Below are 27,459 nucleotides of genomic sequence, written 5' to 3' on the forward strand. Positions count from 1 at the left end.
ATTTTTATTTTTTTCAATAAAAAAGTTTCAAGTGCCAAAATTCTGGGATGAAACTTAGGAGTCTGTACGTTAAACAAGCTGCTCGAGTGTTTCTTATGCACACTAAAGTTTGAGAATCATGGCTATAGATTTTCTATCTGTTGTTTTAAAGCAGAAGACATTATCTGACTGAGGTTTCTCCTCTCCAGCCCGAACCCACTGTCCACTGTCTTTTATAGCTTGTTTTTGTCCACATATCACATCTTTCCTTTCACCCTCAGGCTTCAGCAAGGAACAGAAAGTCATTTGATATGTACTTAAGGTGATCAGATGTTTGGGAAAGTGATCTAATGCTATGCCTCAGGGATGACTAAGGAAGGCCCCCTCACCCAGAAAAGTGAGAGCTTTGTGTCACACAGGATCCCAGGCCCTTCTGTTCCTCTGTTAACTCTCTTGGGTGTCCTGTGCCCCTGAAGTTTCTCTTAGATCCTTTAGAACAGAATTCCCTGAGTCTCAGTGCTCTTTTTTTTTTTTTTTTTTGCCTCTTCTTAGGGGGCACAAAGGGTTTCCTTGACCTGCTAATTATTGGTCAACACCATTTATCCTGGACGGGTTGTAGCACTGCCTTGTGTAAAGAAAGCAGCAGTTGGAAGACTCATCTTGGTCCACCTGCCCTTGAGCAGGGAGGTGTTATTTCCTTCACCAGACACATGGAGGCCAGGCACTAGACATCCTTATATCCCACCTTACCTTCCACTCTCCTTACTCCCCAGTGCTTGATTGGGACTGAGTGGCACTCAATAAATATTTATCTAATCAGTGTCTTATTTAGCATTCACTGCCTTTCCATGTCTGCACTGTGCCTGTCTCTACCTTTCAATGTGTCCTGCTTGACAGCCTTCTTTACCCCCAAGGGGCCCAAGCTGCAAATTCCAGACACCCTAGGGAATCCTTTTAACCAGTAGTCATTACATGTCATTAAACAGCTAAAATCTTGCATAGGGAGCTCTCATTTCGGCTTATCCTGGCCAGGTGATAATTGAAATAGGAGGAGGGAACAGAAACATTAAAAGAACTGACCTCTATGCCATATGCAGTCTTCACTGTTACATTTAATTCATGATATTTATGATATGTCATGATTCATTGCTTAGATGATAATGTCCTTAGAGTCTTGAACAGATTAATTTCCCTGATGAAAATACCTTCATTTTTTTTTTCTGAATATAATGTCTATATGGCTCACAATAGAGAATTCTGGCGATTTGGAAAAGTTTAAAGATGAAGAAGTACATCACGTGTAAATCCAGCTGTGAGGGATAAACTAGTTGTTGTTTCAGAATTTTTTTCACGCACAATCAAGCATGTGCACACGGATACACATACAAGCACATTAGAAAAAGAGATATACATTATTGTAACCTACTTTCTTTTTTTTTTCCCCTACTTTCTTACTTAACCACTGACAGACTGATCTTTTCCATGTCCATGAATATTTGCCTACATCATCACATTGAGCATCATGTAGGGTTCACAGGATTTGAACATTGCATTGTATGAGTTCACCAATATATATGCAAGCACTTTCCTAGTATTGAATATTTACGTTGTTTCTACTTTGTATCAATCATATGTTTGCTGTAAATAACAGATTTCTACCTGTATCTCTGCATGCTTTCCCGGTTTTTTTCTTAGAATAAGTTCCTTAGTTTTAAGCTTGTGGATTGTTGTATTTGCACATTTTAAAGACATTTATGTATCATCAAATTATCCCTCAGAAAGTTTAGAGTAATTTAATTTCAGCACCTAGGCACTATTTGGTGATTCTGTTTGACTAAGACCAGCAGGAGACTGGTATTTGAAATATCAGGCCAAGTTATGAAATGGCAAAGGGGAATGCTTTTCTTCCTGGTGAATTTGCATTTCAGTCTCTGCAACGTTAGAAACTATATTGTATGTATATTATAGGCAGCATTAATTTATATGAATTAATTAGTAATTGCTGATCAGATGTAAGTAATGCAGCATAATTCTTGATTTACCTGAGGGTACAGCTTGACTCACATTCTGAGTTTCTTTGTTTTCTGGATGATGATTTATTATCTTAATTTAGCTTCTTATCCCCAAATGAAATACAGATTCTATAACACAGATCATTCATTTGTATAGTCTTAAATGCCTTCTATGGATTACCATGTTCTAAATACAGTTGGTGGTAAAGCACTCAGCCTCTTGCCTAAATTATTCATGTTGGGGGAAGGCTTGCAGGCCAATGTCTGATTTTTACTTTTCCACATGAGTTGTTGTTGTCTCAGCACATTGTACACAGAGGAAACAAAGCGGAAAATGTTGGAACTCGGTGAAGACAAATCCCAGGTGCACGTGAATAAAGAAGGGTAGATGCAGAGGAGGAGCATATGGGGAAAGGAGCAGAGAGGAACAGATGCCAGATGGAAGGAGTCAATGGAAGAGGCTGCCTAGGGTGTAGAAATGGAAAAGTCAAAATATGGGGAGAGACCTTTCCATTTCTCAAAACAGAAAGAATTCCAGTCCTAGCATGAGTCACACAAAAACTGAGTGCTTTATATTAGTCACTGGGTCCAAGTTTTTCTACCAGAGACATTAAGAGTCATTGACTGCAACACTACAGGAAAACAATCCATTCCAGTGTATATTTCATGCCAGAAGTCTCAGAATTCTGCACATTAAAATAAACATATAGCTAAACAGTCTTCCCTCAAAGTTGCCCCAAAAAATAGCCCCCCATTTTGTTGGTCTCAAAAGCAGGGAGCCAGATTTTTATTGAGGAAGTGAAGTGAAGTGAAAGTCGCTCAGTCGTGTCTGACTCTTTGTGACCCCCATGGACTGTAGCCCCCAGGCTCCTATATCCATGGGATTCCCTAGGCAAGAATACTAGAATGGGTTGCCATTTCCTTCTCCAGGGGATCTTCCTGACCCAGGGACTGTATCTGGGTCTCCTGCATTGCAGGCAGATTCTTTACTGTCTGAGCCACCAGAGAAGCCCCTTTTATTGAGGGCTGCTATATACTTCACAGTACATTTACACACTATGGAACCAACCAACCAAGGTACCTTAATGGGATTGTTAGAACCATCATTTATCTTTCAAGATATTCTCACACAGTTTGCTCCCGTTGTTTTCCAGGTCCCATTTGGAAGCCAGTTCTGACCAGTGGAAGCGTCTGCACCTTTCTCTTCAGGAACTTCTGGTGTGGCTACAGCTGAAAGACGATGAGTTGAGCCGTCAGGCACCTATTGGAGGCGATTTCCCAGCAGTTCAGAAGCAGAATGATATACACAGGGTAGGAAATTTTTAAGCAGAGTGCTTTGCATATAGTAAGCATTCAACAACTATTTTAAAATTAGTTTTGACTGAGATTAGTTTGAAAAAAGAAAAGAAATCAAGTTTAATAGAAATCGTTTTTACTTCTCTAGTCCAAAGGTCAATTAGAAATAATCCAAGCCATTATATTTTAAATGTCAAAAGCATCTGCATTAATAATATCATTTGTGATTTGCCCATATCTGTACCAAAAAAGAAAAAAAAAGATTCGCCTATGTCTTTTGGTGATACTTTTAAAGTGTTATTTTGGAAAATATTAAACATATGCTAGAGCAGACATTCTGTAATAAACCCCTGTGTACCCATTAAAATCAACAATTATGAATTCATGGCCAATCTTACTTCTACTTTGTCCTTGATTATTTTAAAGCAAATCTCAGGTACAGATCATTTAATTCATGAATATTTGATAAAGCATCTCTAAAAGATAAGAACTTGCTCTTTAAAGGTAACCACATTGTTACTGTAACACTTTTTATATCTCAGTAATTTTATCATGACAAATACTAAGGCAGTATTCAAATTTCTACTTCTCATATACATGGCTTAAATGTTTTAACAGGTTTGAGGGGGTTGAGTTTTTGGTTTAAACAAGCATTGAAATAAGTTCCACACATTGTGTTTGGCTAATTTGTCTTTGAAATCCCTTTTTTTTTTTCACTTGGAAGCAATTACAGATTCACAGTTAAGTTCCAGAAATAGTGCAGAGAGTTTCCCTTTGCCTTTCACCCCGTTTCCTCTAATGGTAACATCTTACATAGTTATAGAACAATAATTATTATTATTTTAACATGGAATCAATATAAAAATTTACAATTACAATGGCTACAACACAGCTCAATTCAGACTAGCCACATTTCAAATGCTCAGATATGGCTAGTAGCTGCTCTACTGAATGGTGTAGTTCTACATGTTGGATTATATTCACATTTGACTGTTCTTGGTAAGACTGCTTCGTAGATAGTGATGTATTCACCCATCACCAGGAGGTACATAGTGCTTTGTTTTCTCTTGTGTGTGAGTGACTTTGGTGGCTATTAGTGATCAATGGCTATGGGTTGCAATGTAGTAGTTGCATATTTCTATCATTTCTTCTACATCTATTAGCAGGAGTTGTTGTTTAGTCACTAAGTCCTGTCCAACTCTTTTGCAACCCAATGGACTGAGGCCTACCAGGCTCCTCTGCCCAGGGAATTTCCCATGTAAGAATACTGGAGTGAGTTGCTATTTCCTTCTCTGGGGATCTTCCCAACCCAGGGATCGAATCCACGTCTCCTGCTTGGCAGGTGGATTCTTTATCACTGAGCCACCAGCCCGTTAGCTGGAGTGCTTCTCTGAAAAGAAAATGGATACTCATCCACTATTTGGGTACCCAGGTTATTGCTCATCTAGGATAGGTGGGGTAAATATTTCTACTTTCTCAGTCTTCAGAATAACAACTTGCTCACTAGCATTCTCCAACAAAGATCAATTGTTTCTTTTCTTTCTTTGTTTTTCATTATATTTTTGTCTCCACTAAGCTCTAAGTGAGGAAGGCAGAGACTTGGTCGTGCTGACCTCCAAGACCCTAGTCCCTAGCAAAGTGTCTGGCATACAGTAGACACTAATAGGGGCATTTGAAATGAGAATAAAAGGTGCATGGACAGAAGGGAATAGAAAAACAAGTAAATTACTGCTGCTGCTGCTAAGTTGCTTCAGTTGTGTCCGACTCTGTGCGACCCCATAGACGGCAGTCCACCAGGCTCCGCCGTCCCTGGGATTCTCCAGGCAAGAACGCTGGAGTGGGTTGCCATTTCCTTCTCCAATGCATGAAAGTGAAAAGTGAAAGTGAAGTCGCTCAGTCATGTCCGACTCTTCACAACCCCATGGACTGCAGCCCACCAGGCTCCTCCGTCCATGGGATTTTCCAGGCAAGAATACTGGAGTGGGGTGCCATCAAGCAATAAAAACTTGATAGAATGGTGCCACTTTTGTATGTTCAGCACTTAAAGGAAAGATCTCTATGAAGACACAGCCAAAAGTCACATCTTGAAGAAAGGTCAAGGGTTTATATTACTCCAGAAAAGAAGGTATAGAAGATTACAGAAAGGGAAGAAAACACGAGAGAAGATCCAGGAGTTGATAAATAATTGCCAAGAAAACTGCCAGTTCTTCTTTAGCCATTCCCCTCCATATAATTCAGAATATTAAGGCAGTTTTGTGGGAAAAGAGAATGCCACCCACTCCAGTATTCTTGCCTGGAAAATCCCATGGACAGAGGAGCCTGGCAGGATACAGTCCATAGGATTGCAAACAATCAGACATGCCTTAGCAACTAAACAATAAATGATAGAATAGCTATATTTTTAAATGTTCTAAACACTTGAATATATAGTTAAAACATTCGTGCATATGTAGAAGAGGGTTCACTGAGAAGGAAGGGCATTTTAAGTAGAATTCATTATATGACATAGTGAGATGAGACAGAATTTGTACAAAAGGTATCATTTTATTCTAGTTCCAGAAGTCAAAGGTGATGAATCATTGGACAGGTGCACTAGGATTCAGGAGACTGGGATTCTAGCCGCCTCCTCCATAGGTGAGATGGTGATTGCTCCTTTGATTTTCAGCTTGAAGATGAGGAATTTGATCCACTTAGTTTTTTCACAGTTTCTTCGAGCCTACCTTTTGTCATAAATGCAGCCTCACTCTCCCTGATTATTATAAAATGTTAGTCCTTATCATTCTCAGTCCTTTTACTGAATAATCTGATGATCAATGATATACTTTAGGAAGATGTGATGTAGAGTCCTGGTTAACAGCCACCATACTGAAGTGAATTAATCCCCACTTGGTTAGTATACTTATTCAGATACCCATCTGCTTCCTCTCTGTGGTGTATCAGAACTTCCAGCCTATTGATAACTCTTGGTTCTGTATATTAGTTCCACTGATCTTCTATCTTTGTCTCCCTCCAAGTCCAACTTAGATTCAGTCATCAAGCATTTAAATATTGATAACTCTTTCAAGACCCTAAATTCCTTCATTATCTTCTTGTTGCTGTCATCTACAAAACCCCAAGTCTTGGAGAATCTAACTAACTAGTTTCTCCTATCCAAACAACAGCAGAGCAGACTGATGCATAGTACCTTTTCAGGATGACCAATCTCCAGCCTTCCGACACTAACACATTACTGGATCAGTTTACTTCTCTTGACCCTGTCTACTGTGTCATCATCACCATTTCTACAGACCTTTTCTCCTCACTTTTCTGTATCTATTCTTACCACCCTACAATGCAGTCAACATTTTCAGTCTGTGTAATCTATGTAAAAATAAAAATTGAATTATGTCAGTCCTCATCTTAACACTCCCCAGTGACTTTTCAATGCCATTGGGAAATGACCACAAATCCTCAGCAGGACCCCCAAGCCCCCCAGGGTTGGTCTGCTCCAACCTTCTGTTCCCGTACTGTTCTTCCTCTTGCTGTCTTAATGCTAGCTATAACGCCTGCTTTTGTTTTTTTCCCAGTTCTCTGTTCCTCTCAGGTGGGGCTTTGAATATACTGATCCTCTGTCTGAAACCCTTTCTACCCAAACCTACCCCCTCATAATTTCCTAATTATGAGAATTAGGAAATTCTAATGTCTAAGAATCCTTTACATCTTGGCTCAGACATCAAGCAAGCTTTTTTCCAATGCTCACATTTGACTAGGTCTCCCTTTATGTCTTCATAACACCATACTTTTCTTTCTATGATGTAACATTACTTGTCATCGTGCATATGTGTGACTTTTTGATTAATGTCAACCACGTTCACTAAACCTTGTGCTCCAAGAAGCTTTCTTTTCAGAAGAGGGTTGTCATTTTTATCCCTAGCACCTTCTAAAGTGTCTAGTACATGATAGACACTGAATAGATAAAGGAACCAAGGAATTAAGGAAAGAAGATAAAGAGGCAGGAAGGAAGGAGAACAGCCAATGAACTAATCTCGTCTTCATTCTCTGCCCTCCTGAGATCCAGCGCAGGGAGATAAAGAATCAAGAGTGATGTTCCTTCCTCACTTGCAGGATTTTTGTTTACTCCCAAGTAAGCATCTTTTCGTAGTGTGTAAAGCTACTTTGATGCCCACTGATTTTCCTCAGGTTCTGGTCCAATGTTTTCATGAAATTCTCTTTGTATCCTTAAGAAAAATCCATGTCACAAAGCACTCGCTCAAAGAACATCATCACTCCTAAGTGTTGATGAGAGAGCAATTTAGCACCCTGTTTACTCAGTTCTGTCACACTTATGCAGTAGCCCTTTTATGGTTGTTGTGGAATTGCTGTCTAGTTCATGATGCTCTCACTGCCTGGGGACAAAAAGAACAAAGGAAAAATCCTTGAAATCAGGTGTCCTCTCTATCAGAGCTTCTGAACCCAGTTAGGAGGAGGTAAAGGGAATGCAGCCATTACAAAATTCTGTCAAGATCTGGTCTTGAACAGATTTTGTTTTGTAGCCTTTTTAGAAAATGTGCTCTTGAAGGGTTTCTCACTCCAAATACTGTTTATATAAAATGTTCTAGTAATCAAGAAATTTCGCTTCTTTATTTTTTTTTAAGATGGCTCATTTCTTATTGTAAACTTGCTCCCCATGTATTTGGTGTGTCACTTTAAAAAAAAAAACAACATCACCTGCTATCTATTAGAAATTATTAATGCTGTTTCTCTTTTATGGGAATACAAATCCCATTAAAATGGCAAAAGTATAAATAGTAATTTAAAATATTCCACTTTTTTCTATAGATCAGAATTCTTATAAAAGAGGTAATTTATCTTTTCTTAGTAAATCATTGCAGATTAATGATGAAATTTATAGCAAAATATCATATGTCTGCAGTCCATGGGGTCACAAAGAATTGGACATGACTGAGCAACTGAACTGAACTGTACTCTTTACTTAAAGCAAAAATACATAGTCAATCTCAGTAACTCTTATTGAAGAGTATACAGTTTTCCTAAAGGTAAAAGTCTAAGGGAGTCCATGCAGGTATTTGGGAACTGCGGTCTCACTCCCCAGAGCAGGTTTTTACACCCTTGGGAGTGGATCTGTGTTCCCCAAATCAGTTGGGCAGCATAACAACTGCAACTGGATAACTCTGAAGACTAATTAATAAAATAATGCTCCATATGCAGTCAAGTGTTATAAATAATTAAAGCTCAAATGTGCCCTAGCAAATACCAACTGACCAGTTTTTATATCTTTTGCATACATTATCCTGGCTTTTACGGTTCCTCATTACTTGCCTCACTAGACTGACGCGTTTTCAATTAGTGTGTATTATTCTGGTCCAGACATATTTTAAAAACTGACTTCCTTTGTTTTACTTGAGCAGTCACTAAAGTGATATTTATTACTTGTCTACTTCTGTGATTAACCTAGAGAGAGTTTTAAAGGAGCAAATCATAGTGGGGGATTTCCAAGGAGAACTGCAATAAAACCATGAGCTTATTTAATGCTCTTCATCCCACCCCAAATTGAAATGGAAATTAGGCCTTGATTATAAGAACACTGTAGGTAATAACGTTTTGTTTGCATTTTTACTAATGAAATTGTTTGTCATTCGGTTTTCATCTTTCAACTTAAAAACCTCTCTAATTCCTTCCGTAGAGACCATAAGGACACCTCCAAAGCTTCCTGAGATTTTCTAGTTAAAATTTAGATAGAAGTAATCAATACATACATTATGAAAACAGGGGACAGAAAGCCAGTATTGCATGGATGCTGTTGACAAATAAAAAGTCTTGAGTAAAGTAGTGGACTTGTTCATTTGTCACCTCATATATTATGCGCATTCAATCTCCTCGGAAGTCACCACAAAGTGAGGGAAAGGTTGAGTAATTCAATAAAATTATCCTGAGATCACATTGTAGGTTATACATTTATTTAAGCAATTCTGTTATCAACACCAGCCTGCTTCCTTTGGGTGCGTTTTAGTATGTGTGTTAGCTTGATGAGTTCCCTGTCTTGTCTTTTCACAGACAAAGAAAATGTCTTTAGGTGCCATTAATGGACATTAAGATTCAAGTCAGCTTTGTGTTACCAAATAAATGTATTGTTCCCTGTCACCTCTGAAAAACAACAACAACAAAAAGGGTTGTGATACAGCGAGTCATTCTAGCAGTCATTGACCTGGCCTCTTGGGATTTCTAAACAAGTTTTGATCCCCTAGCGAAGTTCACTGTTAGTTATCTAGTCTAAGATGTCTGCTTGACTAGGATGGAGGAAATCAACATCTTTTTGATCTGTTCCTCATCGCTAATGGAGTAAAAGCTGCTTTTGTATAAGTTTTGTATTTTATGCAGTCATATTTAGGAGTGCTGAATAGAAAAGATTTTCAATTATTTTTAGAACTACATTTCTAGCCATTTGAAGAAGTCTTCTGAAAACTAGCTTTATCATCAGAACTTGAGAACAGAGTCATCTAGGATTTGCTACTTTTGTTTAATGACTATAATAAGATAAACTATGAATAGTTTACACATTGACTTCTCTACCACAGTCCTCTTTATAACCATGTCAAAATATTTTGATATCTTGACAAATACTCTTAAAATAATATTCGTGTAGCACTTCGCCTTTACCAAGAATTTTTACACATTTTCATTTAATCACAGATAAGTCCCTGATCTTTTTATGTGTTCTTCCATTTCCCTCAAAAAAATTATTTTAGGAAAAACTCTACCATAACTCAGACTCCTAGAATTTATTGAGTCTTTCAATAATTTTTTATTGAGCACCCACTCTGTGCTGAAGGCTGAAAGTACAATAGTGAACAAAATGAGAGTCTACCTCCACAGACATTCAAACTTTAATGAGGGAAACACATAGTAAGCCAATACATTAATATATAAAATGATGTCAGGGGAATTCCCTTGTGATCAGGTGATTAGGACTCAGCCTTCTCACTGCTGGGGCTCAATCCCTGGTCAGGGAGCTAAGATCTTACAAGCCACACAATAGAGCCAAAAAAAAAAAAAAAAAAAAAGAATTAAACAAAAATAAAATCATATCAGATCAGTTTTATGAAAATAAAATTAAAAAATAAGGCCAGAGAAAGACTGAGAGGTAGTGGCCTACCTAAAGAGACTATTAGTTGAGCTAAGTGTTCTGTGTATGAATGAGCCAAGCAAAGACCTTGAGTGAAGGATATTCTAGGCCAAAGGAGCAACAAGTGCAAATGTGAAGGTATAAGAACAGGTTTGGTGTATCCAAGGAATAGCAGAATGGGCTGGTGGTAGGTTATAGAGAGAAGCAAAGACCAGATAATGAATGGCCTTTTCAGCCCTAGTTGGGAGGTGGATTTTATTTTGTGTATATTGAGACATTACTGGAAGACTACAGGCAGGATGTGATCCTATTAATGTGTTCAGAAATGGATACTGGCTGCTGTGTGAGGAAATGATGGTAAGAGGAGCAAAACAGAAAGCAGGGAGAAAGATTAGGAGGGTGTTGAAGTCATTTAGGAAGGAGATAATGATCACTTGGGCTGGAATGGAAATGATAGATATGATGAAAAATTATATGACCCAAGATACAGCTTGAAAGTAGAGCTGATAGAACTTAAGATAGATGGAATGTGGAATGTGAGAGAAGGCAGAGTCAAGGATGACTCTGAAGTCTCTGGTTTGAACAAATGGGGAAATGATGATGCCATTTATGGAAATGGGAAAGACTTCAAAATGATCATGGATGAGGGGAGAGTATGTATGTGAAGTTCCATTTCTGGATTATGTTGATAGACAGAAACAAATTGTGTGATTCAGAAATTAGTCACCACTCACACTTGACAGTCTCAAATTTTGGCTAAGCCTCTTGAGAAGGGATATTAATTAATTTTCCACAGGGTTTTCTGATAATCCATTTACCTGCACTATTGCTTCAGAAAGAATGTCCAAAATTTAGGGTTTAGGCTCAACAACCTAATGCCTAATTCTCTAAATGACCCTGGGAGCAGATTGAATTTTCAGCAGTGATTTTTCAAGATCGACTGGGAGTTTAACAGCATTATCGTCTGTGGAAGTGACTTCCCCAGTGGTTGTTAGAAGCAGCTGAGCCTTAGGATTGGGAGTCACACAGCTGTGCAAGATGCTATGTGGGCGCTAAACTATTCCTCCACAGTATCAGAGATCTGTAAGCAGGCTAGAGTCTCGGCTAGCCCATGCCCTTAATCTCAGAGAAGACAACTTTGTGCTTAAAAGACTTCCAAAAAGTAAATCTCAACAGGAGCTGGTTAAACACTTTGCCCCCCAGGATGCTCAAAAAAAATTTTTTTTCATCAACTAAAATTAGATATTTAAAAAAAATTATTTCAGACTTAAAATGTGTCCATTTACTTTTCAAATTGCTTCAAATTGACTTAAATGTCACTTATAAATTGGTATTTTTGTTCAGGTTGTTAACTGTCTGAAACAATGCTTAAATTTACCAGAAACAATGGCTACATGTATCTGATACTATAATCCCTTAGGTTCACTTTTCTGCAGAAGTAGAGTGAAAATAAGATAAACTTTTTTATCCGGTTTAAAGATGATATGTAGTCAAACTCAGAAGTGAAGAGACAGGTGATTTCCAGGGCCTGGGGAGAGGGGAAAATGTGGAGTTCTTCATCAAGTAGAAGCTTTCAGGTATGCAAAATGAGTAAGTTTGAGAGATCTACTGTGCACCCTAATGCCTATAGGTAGCACTCCTGAATCATGAGCTTAAAACTTTGTGAAGGAGTATCTCTTGTTACGTGTTTCTACCACAATAAAAATATAAAGGTGACCATGAGCTTTCCTTGGTAGCTCATCTGTCCCATTTTCATAACTTCTCTAATACAAAGTATCGTGAATGAGTATTAAGTGAATCCTTTGTCTTTCTGGGAGTTTGGGCTCTGTTGCCATTTCTGGCAAATCTTTCAAAAATCCCTATGAATTTGTCTTAGATTCTTAGAAGCAGAATCTCTGCTACTTCAGTGAACCACATTTGGATCTTGCCTTCTTCCATGATCTTCATTTCAGATTAATTGGACAATGATTGTCCTTAAATCAGTGTTTAGTAGTTACAATATTTCTAATGTGCTCGAGACTCAATAAATTGGGTGGCTCTTAAAAATGAGAAAGGTCATTATGGTAACAGAACGTATTCAGCAACGTTCTTGTCAGGAGTAAAACCAACATAGGCATACAGATAAAGTAGAAATAATGTGGAAATGAACAACATGATATGACAAAACTAAAATACTAATAAATCTGTGAGTATGACAGTGTTGCTGTACTTGTCCTGTGCCCACTCAGTAACCATTTGTTGAAGAAGTAGCACCGTTGGATACTTATACTTTTTAAGTCTGTCGGTCCTCTCATCTAGCCAACGCAGGCTAGAGGAAAAGCCCCAACCATTCAAATAATGGAACTTCCAAATGGGTGCACGTCAGTATCTCCTTTAGAGAAGAAATCACCTGGATTAAGAGGGCAGGGCTAATAGGGCCTCCTTTTAAGGAAAATCCACCTAGTAACTCACAGATTACTCTCAACTTTAGAGCTGGAAACTAAGAGTGGACCCAGTAAAGGATCTCTCAGTTTTTCCCAATTGACAGCATTATTTTTTTTTTCTCTCCTAATTCACAAAACAAGGCTTTCATCCTCACATCATCTGCATCTAAATCCAACTGGCCTCCATATAACACACTTGGTTTTTCTACCTGAGTGTTCTGTTATGTATTCAACTGTATTTATTGAGTATCTATTAGGCGCCAAGCTGTGTCTCTAATCTTAATATCAGGAACGATGCCTCAGGGAGACTGTGTCATAGTGCCACCATGTAACAGGCCTGGGTCCAATGAATGATCTATACATGTTGACTATGGAATATTAGAAATGGATGTTAGAACTTAGGTAAGATACTTAGCAAACCTCTACATGTTACAAATGAGGACAGGAAGGCTCAGGAAGATTTTATGACCTGTTTGAGATCATGCAACCAAGTTTGGGCCCAGCCCAGACTTCAGCTTATGTCCTGCTACCCAGGACAGTGCACTTATCACCACTTTAGTCTGCCTCTCAGGATGGTTCTGTAAAGTTTTGCTAGCAAATGTGGAAATAACATATAGTCATTCCTTCAGATTGCCAGTCCAAATGACACCAATACAGATGACACTTCAGTGGGAATATAGATAAAATTCAGCTCCGGGGAAACTGTACAACGTACCTGGTTTAAAGAGATTTGTTTTGAAATGCAAGAGCTTTTATTTACATCCTTAGTAATAGGCCCCCTGGCTTTATAAGTGACAGCAACATAGCTTTTCTCTCTGTAATGTCTGTACCTGTGCCCACATTCTCATCCTGTATCGCTCTTCTCTGATTTCTATCAAGCAAATCAGTATCTCACCCTTCACCACCCCCCACCCCTACATGGTTCTAAGCTACTTTTATTTATGTATTATTAAGTTGTCGTATTCACCCTAATTTCTTCCTCACAAATAGAACAGGCAGAAAAAAAAAAAAAAAGAATCAATGACTTGGTTCTTTTCTCTCACTTCCAGGTTTTTTATTTCTGATTTGTTTCACAGTCATTAGGATTTTCCACTTTTGTGGCTTTCAAATATTCTGTAATTCAAGGAACTTTTATTTTTTGTTCTGACTTTCAGCCTGGCTTAAGATGAATAATCAACAGCTTGGTTATTCTCTATTACTTTCAGGTTTTTTTTAACTTTTTCATTTGCCTCACTGTAATTAGGATTTTCCACTTCTGTGTCTTCCACACTTTTTGTAATTTAGGAAACTGGTTTTCTTGTTATTAGTCACTTTCAGACTGGCTTAAGAATTTCAAAATTTGGATCCTAAATGACTAATGAACAGATGGCTTTAGGTAAAAGCCTAACTTATCTGTACTTCGCTTCACAATGGTAAAACATTAATTGAATTAAAATATGCTTTTATACAAACATACTTACTCAACCAAACTATTGACTCCTTAAGGACAAAGATCAGGTCCCTATTTCTGCCCTACCTTATATGTAATAGATTCAAAATAAATATTTGTGAATGAATGAATCAATCAGCAAGCAGTCAAGTCACCCAGTTGGTTAGTATTTATGAGGTATAAATACTATCCATCAGATGATTTAACCTTTGCAATAAAATGGATGTACCTTGGGATTTGCTGCTACTGTAATTTTGTAGCACGATTCCTGTAAGTTTATTTTCTGAACTTCAAGAAGCTAAAGGAAAAATATCAGTTTAGTAGGCCTTGTTCTCATTTGTGAGACAGAAGATTATTTTCTTTTCACGAAGTTACTTGAAGTGTTTTGTAGTTGCCTCTAATTCTTCCACATCACTATTTCAGACCCTTGGGCCTGGCTCTCTCAAAAAGAGAAGAAAGGAGGTATGGGGGAAATGGTGGGTTTTAAAGAAAATAGTTTCATCTGTTCAAAAGATTCAGGAAGTAAATACCATATCAGTTGAATATTGACAGCTAAATAATGTAAAGATAAATTCTGTGTATGTAAGGGAGAAGGGCTTTATGTCTGGTAGCTTTTTCATATCAGCAAAAGAATGAACCAACTTGCCTCATTTAAAATATTAATTATAATCGATAAGACACATTCAGTACTGTGTATAAGTATGTATTTTCCCCAGTGTCATTCAAATCTCCTTTATTTTTTTGTGAAACAAGACGCTATTGAAGAGTTAAGGCTCTTGGTATTGAATGTTGTTGTTGTTTTAAGATGGCTCCATTTTCCTTACTTTTCAAATGAAGTTAATTGTTATAACATGCAGTCTGGGGTAAATTGATCAGATATTGAGAAATCTATTTTTCATCATTTTAATGCAATATCTTCATGAGGATTTTTTTTTTTTTTTTTGCTGTTGTTGTCTGGTTATTATTTTTCTACCTAAGCTTATCTCTTTTAAACTCCATGCTCTAAGAATCAACCATGTCCATTGCCTAGAACAGTGTCTGGTACATAGTAGGTTCTCAAAATGTGTTACATGAATAAATGGAAAAGCACCTTTCATATAACCATGTTTAATATGACATTGCTCTTTATAGTTGTTTTTTTTTTTTTCTCTCCCTTTTTTTCTGGAGTTTTTACCGTTTTATGTGTGTGTTGAGTCTAAATCTTAAATTCTCAAGTTTCAGTCACTTAACTGTTCTATCTTCCATCTACTTTCTTTTCTTAATTTCTGGCATCAATGTGAAAATAATGGTGCTTATGTGTTTGTAATGACAGAACTCCCTTTGTCGTTTCTTTAGATTTATTTTAATCCTTAGTGACTCATATTTAGAAATAAACTGTGCAGCTGTGGTGGAGCTAAGCTGTTGGCAACAACTCGAGGGGCAAACAAGTGGTCTCTCACAATGGATGGGTGGTCCTCAGCCTTGAATTATTTGCTGTTCAGTTTTTTAATTTTATTCTTGAAGTATAATTGCTTTACAATGTGGTGTTAGTTTCTGCTGTATGATGACGTGAATCAGTTATATGTATGCATATATCCCCTTCCTCTTGAGCCTCCCTCCCACCCTACCCTCCAATTCCACTCTGCTAGGTCATCAGAGGGCTATTCAGTTTTAACAATGGAATCGCATCATCAGTGTCTTGAGCTTTTTCAGTTCAGCGGGACCATTAAAATCTGTTTCCTTATTTGATAGACCCTGCCCCAACAATTATCTCCCACTTTGCCCTGAGGTCTTTAATATATCCTTCTCTACTGTGGTGACCAACTGTCCTAATTTGCCTGATGCTATCCTGGTTTCAGCATCAGAGGTTCCTGGTCCTTAGTTCCTGTCAAACCAGGATGGTTGATTATCCAACTTTCCATCTGTGTTCAAACCACCACTATCCTAAAAAGAATGTATCTCTCTCTACCTTGTGATCATCTCTGTCCTGTCATCTTCTCCCTCTCAGAAAAAAAAAAAAAAAAATACTAGGCAAATAATTGTCATTTGAAATACCTTCTCTTTCTTCTCTTACTTGCTCCTCAGCTGAACTATTTCCAAAGCTACTGCCTCCACTGAAATTGTTCTCACCAAGTCTCATGAACAGTTTTCAGCGCTGATCTTGCTTTACTTCTTTGTCATGATTGGACACTCTTGGTCACTTTGTTCCTCTCAAACTCTTCACTGTCTTGAGCAGCTTTACAGTCCTTCTTTCCCCCAGTCTTTATACCTATCCAATCCTTTTCGGTTTTTCATAGGATCCAATTACTCTGTCCGCTCATTACATTTTTATGTATGTTCTCCAGAATTTTCTTTTCAGTTCACTCCACTGAGTAATCTCATCTACTGACGTAATTTTAATCCTTGCCTATAAGCATAATCATAGACCCTTAGTGTATATTAACTTAGTGAGAGAATGACTCCTATATCTCATTTCTTCTCCCTAAACATGGCATTCGAAACTTGTTTCCTGCTGGAATGAATGTTATATCTCCAAGCTGAGGGTATCACATCCCCTTATTCTGTTGCCCAACAGACCCCCCTCATAGGAGTATTGGAGTTTTCATATTTGTCTTTATTAATTTTTATCCTGAATGTGCACATAAGGTATTCTAGACCAGAGGCTGATTTCCTTTAATCAACCTCCAGTAAATATCATCACTACCTTCTACCCTTTGTTCATGCCTTACCCCTAAGGAGACATGGTGAGATCTGATTAAATTTGTCCTGTGTGAGTAACTGACCCAGGAAAAAATGATTTTTCTCTGCTTATAAAGGAGAAGGAGGCAGGCGTCCCCTTGTCCCTCTGAAAGGGTCTCCTTGGAAACCTAATGGCTCTGAGTCCTAATTCCAGCTTCTCTGGGAGCCAGGTAGCCCCATGCACCTCAGATTCTACAACCTAGAAATGTCTCCAACGTCTGGGCTTTATATTTTTGAAATGTAAATGCCCACAGAGATAGCCATTCCAGTCTTTCTGACACCTTGCAGCTTAACCTAGAGAACTACTCTGGGCTGTAACCAATTGGCCCCCTTGGATCAGTAAAATTAATCAGACAAATGATTACAGATCTGATTCTCATGGTATGGGAAGGTGTTCGTGTGGCTAGAACTTTTTATAGGTGTACTGAGAAATCCAGGAGAGTTTATTTCCTCACGTTTAGTTTAATTGCACCCAGCATTCCCTCCTCTACCCAACCTAGAAACTTGGAGTTCACCCTTGCTCTTTTTCTTCTTCTTCAGCATCAGTTTGGTCACCAAATTCCCACATCTCTACTCTCTTAAACATTTCCCTACTCTGTTTGGTTTTTTTCTTCCTGATACCATTTCCCTGGATCAGATCCTCATAACCTTTCAGTGAATTCTTTCAATTGCCTCCTGTTTTCTCTGACTCCATTTCTGTCCTTCTCAAATATGTACTCTGTACTAATGTCAGAGGAATTGATTTGAAATGCATACATGCCCATGCCACTTCCTGCTTAAATCCCTTCCAAGGCTCCTGATTCCCTACAAAACAATACCTAGACTTTGTATATGGTCAGAAGTTGAGGTTCAAACCCTGACTTAAAGGTCTAATTAGTTTGAGATGAGAACAGTACCCTGGTTCATCCGTGGACATGTCTTCTTGTACTTTATCTTCTACAAATGCTCACCTTCTTGAGAGAACTGCACTGGCACACTGAGTTACCCTCTGTCTTCATACGTGCATTTTCGTCTTCTTTCCTCTTCCTCCAACCTACTTTTCCCTTGCTGACTCATGTTCCTGCTTTAGAATTCTTCGTGAATACTATCTTCTCCAGGAAGCCTTTCCCAATTTCCTTTCCCATATTGTGCAAGCCTATAGCACTTTCTACATTGTGTTGAAATTATTTATGTGATCAAATCTTCCACTGTTTACTATAAGTTCCTACCTAGGAAGGGCTGTTTTGCATTCAACTCTGTATTTCTGCTGCTAAGTCGCTTCAGTCGTGTCCAACTCTGTGTGACCCCATAGAGGGCAGCCCACCAAGGCTCCCCCGTCCCTGGGATTCTCCAGGCAAGAATACTGGAGTGGGTATTTCTAGTCTCTAATATAACCACTGACACATAGCAGTTCAATAAAGGGAGATATTATTATTTTTATCATTGGTAAATTCAGTATCACCTTCCTAATGTCAAGTCCAACTGGAGAGACAAAGTAAAGTAATAATTATCTTGAATCTGGAAAAATTAGATATTTGATAAAAATGCAGGAATACAAGAACTATATATACATATGCACACAAAAACATGTCTATGTGCACATTCACAAACAGATTACAAATGAAATATCAGAGGGAAAATTTACATGTAAGCAGAACAAATAACCCACCCACTCTGTATGATTTCAAGGGTGTAAGAATATCCAACTCTACAGAAGTTGCATCCCTATCTACAGGCTGAATCCTCCTATTCCACTTATAAAATTTCATTACTTTGGCTCAAAAACCTTGCATCTCTCTACTCAATTGTAAATAACATTGAAAGATGGATCCTTTTGCAAAGTATAAGACTCAGGATTTCTTTAAATGGCGAACACTATTAGGCTTTTCTTTATAAATGTGTCACACAGTGTATTTGTAGAGTACTCTTAAAACATGATATATCTGAAATTTAAAGGGGATGCTGCTAAGTTTTCTCTCAGAAACAAAACAGGGTTTAAATTCAATAGGCAACCTTTCTAAAAATAAGGTAGAATTGAAACAAGATATGAATAATTAAGTCCTAGATCAGAATGACTTGGAGAAGGAAATGGCAACCCACTCCAGTGTTCTTGCCTGGAAAATCCCATGGATGGAGGAGCCTGGTAGGCTATAGTCCCTGGGATCGCGAAGAGCTGGACACGACTGAAGCAACTTAGCAACAGCAGCAGCAGATCAGGATGACTATTATTACTGTTGTTTTGACACTGATCTTTTAGCATTTACGTGATATTTAATATTTTCATTAATGACTTCCCTTCTGAGATTGCAGAATATGGGTCAATAGCTATCTTCAATGGCTTCAGAGTATCTGAATTTATCCTAGCCTCACAGGATGTCTCACAACCCTTAGCACTTGGTTAGGCATGAATTTTACTGTTTTCGTTGTTTCTAGTGTATTCGTTTTCTCCCTTCTTTTGGTTCAGAAACTTCTTGAAGGCAGAAAATGTGCATTTTTGTTGTCTTTTAATACCCTGTATCAAAGAAGATTAAATTAGAGACTTAAATTGATAACTGATTTAGATGACCTCAAGACATCTGTTCTAGGCTCACTCTTTTAGAGAAGCTTGTTCCCACAAATCTACCTCCAGTGTACCTCAAAACATTTCTCCCATGTTCAAAGAAGTCACAACAGAAAATGTAATGGGTATTTCTCAAAAGTGTTGAGGTTTCACTTAGTCTACTATTAATACATCTTTATGTTCATTGTCAGACATTTTGACAGAATTAGCTGATGTTTATGAATTAGGATTGGTCATATACTTCAGTACAATCTAAGTTTTTCCAAGTGACCTTTAGGTTTCCCATTATAGTCTGGATATCTATTCTTTTGGGTATGCATAAGTTTCATTAGCCCTGCTAGAGTTTTGCAATATATGTCTTAGAACTGTAGCTCCAGGTTTCAAGCTTGGCAGTCAAGTTACTTAAATAAATCACTCATATCTTAAAGGATGTTAACGTATCTTGAAAGCTCCTCTATGCTCTCCACAATACAAACAGTGTTTTCCTCCTTAACAGAAAGATCTATCGAGCCTTCTTTATCATTTTATGGCTATCAGTTTATAAATAAAGGAGATAGAAATTGACCTGGGAATTTCATAACCAAGTTCTGAGCACCCAGGATTAATTTGGAGGAGAATGCCGCAAGCCAAATCAGCATTTCTTTTCATCTCATTTCACAGGCCTTCAAGAGGGAACTGAAAACGAAAGAACCTGTAATCATGAGTACTCTTGAGACTGTACGAATATTTCTGACAGAGCAGCCTTTGGAAGGACTAGAGAAACTCTACCAGGAGCCCAGAGGTAATTGAATGTGGAACTGTAATAACATATTGATAGACGGATCAGTGGTGACAGAGCAACCCATCCATTCTGGCTGCCAAGGTCTGGATAGGTCTCATATTTTCTGGGTTAAATAGAATCGATTCAAATTAAACCTTGATGCTGAAAAAGAAAAGGGACTCATAAAGCACCATGCATAAATCTGTTTGCACATTCATAAATAAACATTAAAGGAGATTAGCGATCACTTATTGAAACATTTAGTAAACAGCAAACAAAAGAGATTATCTGTGAGGAAGTTTATTGTCACAAAGACTATAATCTAATTTTCAATTTAAGAGCCTTCTTTCCTGCAGTAAATTTGAGCTTGTGGTGTGCATCCTAACATCTTGCTACTCAGTAGCTTAAATGAATCTTGGATTATCTGATTGATATAAAGTAGAACAGATTCACTCAGGAAGACACGACTTCAGATGTGCCAAACTCCAAAGTAGAAAAGAGCCCTTAATCAGAAGGTTGCCCTGTTGTGAAACTTTTCTCTTTCTTTTTGCCAGTATGACCTTTTCAGCAAGGTTATTTTTTTTTTTTAAACACAAAAACGAATGTGGCCTAAAACCTTGTCGTATTACCAATTTAGAGCTGCCGCCTGAGGAGAAAGCCCAGAATGTCACACGACTCCTACGAAAGCAGGCTGAGGAGGTCAACACAGAGTGGGAAAAATTGAACCTACACTCGGCTGACTGGCAGAGAAAAATAGACGAGGCCCTCGAAAGACTCCAAGAACTGCAGGAGGCCACGGACGAGCTGGACCTCAAACTGCGCCAAGCTGAGGTGATCAAGGGATCATGGCAGCCCGTGGGCGATCTTCTCATTGACTCCCTCCAGGATCACCTCGAGAAAGTCAAGGTACGGTCTACTCCTTGGCCTCAGCACCCTTTGAGAGATTCAAAGGAGGTTCTAATCTGAACTCTGGTGCAATATTTTCTTCTCACAAAGTTAAAAATGGGGCCCTTATGTATTTGAATGCTTTCACAAATTCAGAGTCTTCTGGCTCATGGTTGGGTGTGGGGGAGGTGGCCCGGAGAATTTGAACAAACTTTTTGGCCAACCCAGTATTTTCTCAATGAGAAGATAGTGATCTAATCATCTGCCTGTCTTCAGTAATAGAAAATGAAATATTAAGTTACAGGGCAAAAAAAAATCTTTTTGATTTTGCTATGAGGAAATTCATTTAAGTGTACTAAAGTGGTCTGAATTACGCATGGGTGTCTTGAGTGCGTGTGTGTGTGTATGTGTGTATTTTTGGTTCTTAGTATCAGAGAAGAGAAAAATACAATATCTAGTCAGTAGCCAGGAGTCTAGGTTTTGGCCTTTTTGCTAACTGAATTATATGACTTGAGTGAGTTATGGTACTGTGAACTGAGACCATTAATTCTGCCCTTCCATTAAAAGGCATTGTATAGAATACAATTTTTGCATTGTATTAGTCCACTTCAGGGATTAGGAAATATCACTCTATATTTGGAATAGTGTCTATGAGACCAAAGTTACATTCCCATATGACACAAAGATGATAAATACATTTACAAAGAAAGAATATACATATTTAGGAGTATCATTTTGAAAAGTAGCAACTTGAAACATATTTTGTCTGTTTATCTAGTGTCAAAACCAACACATCCCCCCAGGTTCAAATGCAAAAGAAGTGAAATCCTCACCTGAACTTGGCACATTTGGCAGCCCCCTCATTCTGGAAGATCTCTTCTCCCTTGGCTTTCATGGCACTGTTGCCTCCACATCCTTCTTCTTCCTTCATTTTCCTCAATTCTGAAACTCTCCCCACCCTTCAGGTGTTGATATGCCCAAGTTTCTAATCTGAGCTCAATTCTCTTTTTATTCTATAAAAACCTTAGCTCATGTGCTAAGTCACTTCAGTCATGTCTGACTCTTTGTAACCCTATGGACTGTAGCCCACCAGGCTCCTCTGCCCATGGGACTCTCCAGACAAGAATACTGGAGTGGGTTGCCATTTCGTCCTCCAGGTCAGTTCTCTTCTTTTTGGATAAATGCTCCCGGTTTGAAATGGAGTGAATGGTGACAGATCTGAATTTCTAGTCCGAATCTCTTTTCTGGTCTGCTAACCCATATGCCATTCCATTCTGAAAGCAAATCCATTTGTTCTCTTGTTGGCCTATTCACCTATAAGTATCCCTTTTGACCTAGCTTTTCTTCTGTTTCCCATTTCAGTTAATGGATCGTAAACCAACAAGTTGCTCAGGCTAAAAACTTGAGGTCTATCCTTGAATCCTTCTGTGTTTTCATTAACTTCACTGATTGCTCATTTTGCCTCCGAATATCTCCTTTATGTTTTCTCTCCTCTTTTTCCCAGTGTCCCCTTCTAGTCCCAGCATCTGTTAATTCAGATAGCTATATTATACATCCTTAAACCCCATTCCCCATCAGCATCCATGGTATATCACAGACACTACAGTTTAAATATTTGCTTAGTGAGTGAACAAATAAACAGTTTCCTTACTGATATTTCTGTTATCCATTCTCTTCCAATTCTAATCCAAACACTCTGCAGGAGACTGCCTGCCTGATGAAGAAGTCCAGCAAATGCCGAAGGCAGGTGACCCTGTTTCTTCCTAGCACTAGCATAGAAACCTGACTGTTGCTTCTGTTCTCTCTAGGTCATTCAGGACACTCTGACCATATCCCCCTTTTCCCATCTCTTTTCATAACTCTCTGCCTTTGCAAATGCTCTCCCCTCTGCCTGGTCAGCCCAACTTATCTGCCTGGTGAACTTTCACTCAGCTCAACTCCAATGGCTCCAGCCCCATCTTTCACCCCCACCTCCCATCAAGCAGAAGAAACTGCTCTTAATTCAGTGCTTCTATAGATCACCACACATGCTTAAATTGTTGCACTTAAACTTCACATACATTGTGGCCTTTTTGTTCTCCCATAGAAAGTAAGGGTCCTCAGAAAAAGGATCCTGCTGTACATCTGTGAATTCTGTTCCTAGTACACTGCCAGCAGCATATAAGAAATCTAATGTAGCTTATTTTATTCCTTCACTCAACAGTTGTTTATGAGCTACTGTAAAATGCACTATATATGTGTTCAGTTCAGTTCAGTTCAGTCGCTCAGTCGTGTCCGACTCTTTGCGACCCCATGAATCTCAGCATGCCAGGCCTCCCTGTCCATCACCAACTCCCGGAGTTCACTCAAACTCACATCCATCGAGTCGGTGATGCCATCCATCCATCTCATCCTCTGTCGTCCCCTTCTCCTCCTGCCCCCAATCCCTCCCAGCATCAGAGTCTTTTCCAATGAGTCAACTCTTCACGTGAGGTGGCCAAAGTGTTATAAATGGAACAGGCTTGGTCTTTGTCCTTATGAAGCCTACAGTCTAATGTGGAATTGAAAAGCTCTTCATTAAAATAGTAGGTGAAGATATCAAGGGAGATTAAAAATTTGACTTGATAACTCCCAAAATATCTTCCCTAACATTCTATGACCCCAGGTCTAACTTTTAAAGCAATGGTTAACAATTCTGTGTACATAAAAATTAAAATAATTGTTAATTTTAATAATAATTGTTAATTTTAATAATAATGTTTTGAAATATATTACCTATTCAGCATTAAAAAATATTATTTTTATCCCAAAATATAGGAACTAAATTCTTTTTTAATTAATTAACTTATTTATTTTACTTTACAATATTGTATTGATTTTGCCATACATTGACTTGAATCCACCATTAGTGTACATGTGTTCCCCATCCTGAATACCCCTCCCACCTCCCTAGGAATTAAATTCTTAAAAATTTCCCCCCAAATGGCAAATTAACTTAAAAGAATGTCCCAAAGGAAATAAATTAGTTCATAAATCAAGTGGCTAACTATATAGGCTTTTGAGCAGACTTAAAGGATTCATTTTGAGTCATATGGGTCACACAGGAGCATTAGTAAGATAATGAATATAGATGGAGAATGGATACAGCATGACTTAATAACAAAAACTAACTAAAAATAGAACAGCTCATATATCAACTGGCCCTGACCCAACCCTATTTGTGGTTTTCTTTTCAATTCCCCTGTCTCATCTGTTCTTGATCCTAAGACTAACTTCATTTCCCATACCCTGATTGGTAAGCCTCCTCACTCCCATCTCAGTAATAACAAAACATGTATACACTGAATGCTGCTTTAAAAAGAGCTTATATGTAACAACATTTCTTTCTCAGACACCAATACACTAAACTTACAGTACCTGATCATAATATGTATTTACTGGTCATAACAGATGGGATTATCTTGGTTTCTAAACCAGTATTCCATAAATATTTTATGCCTATCTTAAAATTATAGATGATATAAGTTTATATATATTTATTTCCCTTCAGAAGTTGCTCTTCATTCCACAGTGGAAATAAACACCAGCTTTTTTCTGTTGCATCTCAACAATACCAGCTTTAAAACTTTGGTGGTGGTAGTTTATCAGGACTGAATTTTATTAACTAAAACTTAGTTTGAAAAGCAGCAGAAGAGTACTTAAGACCACGCTTCCTATTTTTCTACTCAGCAATTTAAGCCCTTAAATTTAAGCCCTCAGAGGATCCACGCTGTAGGGAATGTGGAACGGATAGCTAGGCTGGTAGCCAGAACATTTTATGTATCCATCTCAGTTTGTTTTCATCACCCTTAGTGACTCTCTCATAATATCCGCCTCCATTCAGCTCTCATTTGTTAAAGAAGTTGTTATTCAAGTCACTATGGAATGTGTGTTTCTGTGGGATTTAGCATTACATCATTTCATTAGCAAATGTGATTTTAGAATTTGGAGAATGGATAAGACAACAACTAAGTCTTAGAACCCTATGGACATGGCATTATTACTAGTCATCATCTTTAGGACAGTGTATATACAATAAGAGAAAGGAACATAATGTTAATATTGACTATTTAGCTCACTAAGAGAATCTCAGCCTTCCAAATATAGCTGCCATAGAAATAACCACTAGAATAAAATTTAAATTTTAAATGCTTCTTTATTTTTAAAATTCATGATTCATACTGCTTATCAAATATTTTAAGGACAGAATCATGATTTCTCATTTTACTGGAAATAACACCAATGTTTATGTGACTATGCAAATATTCTTACTTTCTCTGTAGTCACGGGGAATGAGAATAACTCCTTGAATCGCTAGGTGTGCTACATATACCTATAAGTGGAAAACATGTAGGTTTTAATAGAATAGAACAACTTTTGAATCTAAAGTCTACTTATGACATCTTTGTTCTTAAGAATAATTCCTGTGTGAAAAACTTTGTGCAAGTTGTTGTTTTTCTATGTTGTCTCTTTGTTTTAACCTACCATGGTTTCATGACACTGACTGGTACGTCAGTCTTGAGCCAGAAACGTTTCACTGCCTTTAGTTTGCCAATTGACTTGAAACAGTTTTTCACACACTATAGTTAGACTCTCCCAGGCTGCCATCTTGGAATACACAGATTTCTCATACCCTTGTAGTTATGTATTTTACATGGTTTTTTTTTTTCCACTCAGACTTTCAACTTATATTTCTTATTATGAACATTCAAGTACAGGGATTCTGTGAGATTTTCCTTGGAGTTCTTACAATGAAATATTTTAGTTGGACCTTTTTGTAATTATAATTGAGAATAATGTAATTATGCATGTAGTAGAACAGAGATAATGATGAAGCCACCATGCCATCCTGACTTATTTTAATTTTCAACATTCCCATCTAAAAATTTAAGAAGAAAACTGGTAAGTGCTCTCTTCAGGCTACCTGTAGAATGGTTTATCTGAGAAATTTGTCAGAGAAATGCTATCTCAGAATTTGACACTGAGAAAACCAAGTATGTTACCTCCTGGTAGGTAATGTGAAATGTGATGTAACACATTAGAATTTCATCTTCACTTTAGAAGCAAGATTTCAGCTATGTTCGTGTAACTCTCTCCTCCCTTATTGCTTTTTAAATTTTAACCCTGATATTTTATTATTCATCAATTTTGTTGTATTTGTCATTTATCTGAGCCAACTTTAAATCCTTTCTTATATATGAGTTTTATAGAGAAAGTTTCTAACCCTTTGTTACAGAGATAGGAGGTGCATGGCCAGGCAGAACCAAACTGGTTCACAATATGTAAGCGCTCCCCACTCTGAATAAAGGAAGGATATTTCCATAATGAATAAGATGTACTACCCGTAGTAGGAAAAGGAAAGCTTACTAATATTTTGTTAATTGCTCTTAACAACTGTCAATTGCTATGGGCTAGAAGTAACAGAGCAATTCTCTGTGGAGGCCTTTGTTGTTGCTTTTATATGAGCGCTATACATATTAATGTAAGCTGTTGGAGAAGAAAACACAGAAACAGTATAATCCTTTATAAATCTGGGTTAAATATGGAACTAATGCCTGTCATATGGAGTAAACAGGGTTTTATCTTGTTTTCAAACCATACAATTCTGATGTTTAAAAGCATATGATTTGGCCTTTACTATCTGGGAGTATATCTATGAGAAGGCATATTATAGGAAACTCTCACTTAAATACTTTCAGAAGTCGAGGTTTTTTTTTTTTTTTTTTTTTTTTCAGTATTTTTAAATAGAAGGATCATTGTTGGCCTTACTAGAGCTTAGAGACTAAAGGAGGAATTTAATCATATTAAATTTCCTAACCACATTATTTGTTCAATGTAAAATTAAGTGCAAGTTAGTGTTGCCAGGAGAGCTTATTACTTAGTTCCCATGTATTTGCTCTCATTTCCTGCTCTGTTTATAAAATTAAAAGCAAATTACTGAGGACAGCAACGTCAAATCATGTTCCTTTACCCAAGGCATCGGACTTTAGGTGTAGTGCTGTGTGTGTTTTTAAAGCCCCTACCTTGGTTTAGGCAAATAGAACCTTGGTTTATCATGCTATTCCCATCCTGCCTTTGAAATATCTGAAAAGGCAGCACAGAGTAATTGTTTCAGACATCTGCTTAGCATACTTTGAAGTGCATATAAGTTCTTTTGCAGTTTCATTTGAACCCCAGCTGTCTTCACCAAAGTCTATAATCAATCTGAATTAAGTTGCCCTACTTCCCCTAATAAGTCTCTTATTAAGTTCTGCATCAGCCTCTTAGGGAGACTTAA

At 37.7% G+C, this 27,459-nt stretch overlaps 1 protein-coding gene across 7 annotated transcripts in view; it reads left to right on the top strand.

Moving 5' to 3' along the window:
- Positions 1–27,459, top strand: part of DMD (dystrophin) — a 2,671,852-nt gene that overhangs the window by 2,269,260 nt on the left and 375,133 nt on the right. For all 7 annotated transcript variants that reach the window (XM_070365439.1, XM_070365442.1, XM_070365443.1 and 4 more), the window contains 3 exons: positions 3,146–3,302; positions 20,180–20,300; positions 20,917–21,185. In XM_070365439.1, coding sequence (XP_070221540.1) covers positions 3,146–3,302; positions 20,180–20,300; positions 20,917–21,185 — 547 coding nt within the window. The remainder of the gene's footprint in view (positions 1–3,145; positions 3,303–20,179; positions 20,301–20,916; positions 21,186–27,459) is intronic.

Source organism: Bos mutus, chromosome X (genome assembly GCF_027580195.1).
Source record: "Bos mutus isolate GX-2022 chromosome X, NWIPB_WYAK_1.1, whole genome shotgun sequence".
In the NCBI taxonomy this organism is placed as follows: Eukaryota; Metazoa; Chordata; class Mammalia; order Artiodactyla; family Bovidae; genus Bos; species Bos mutus.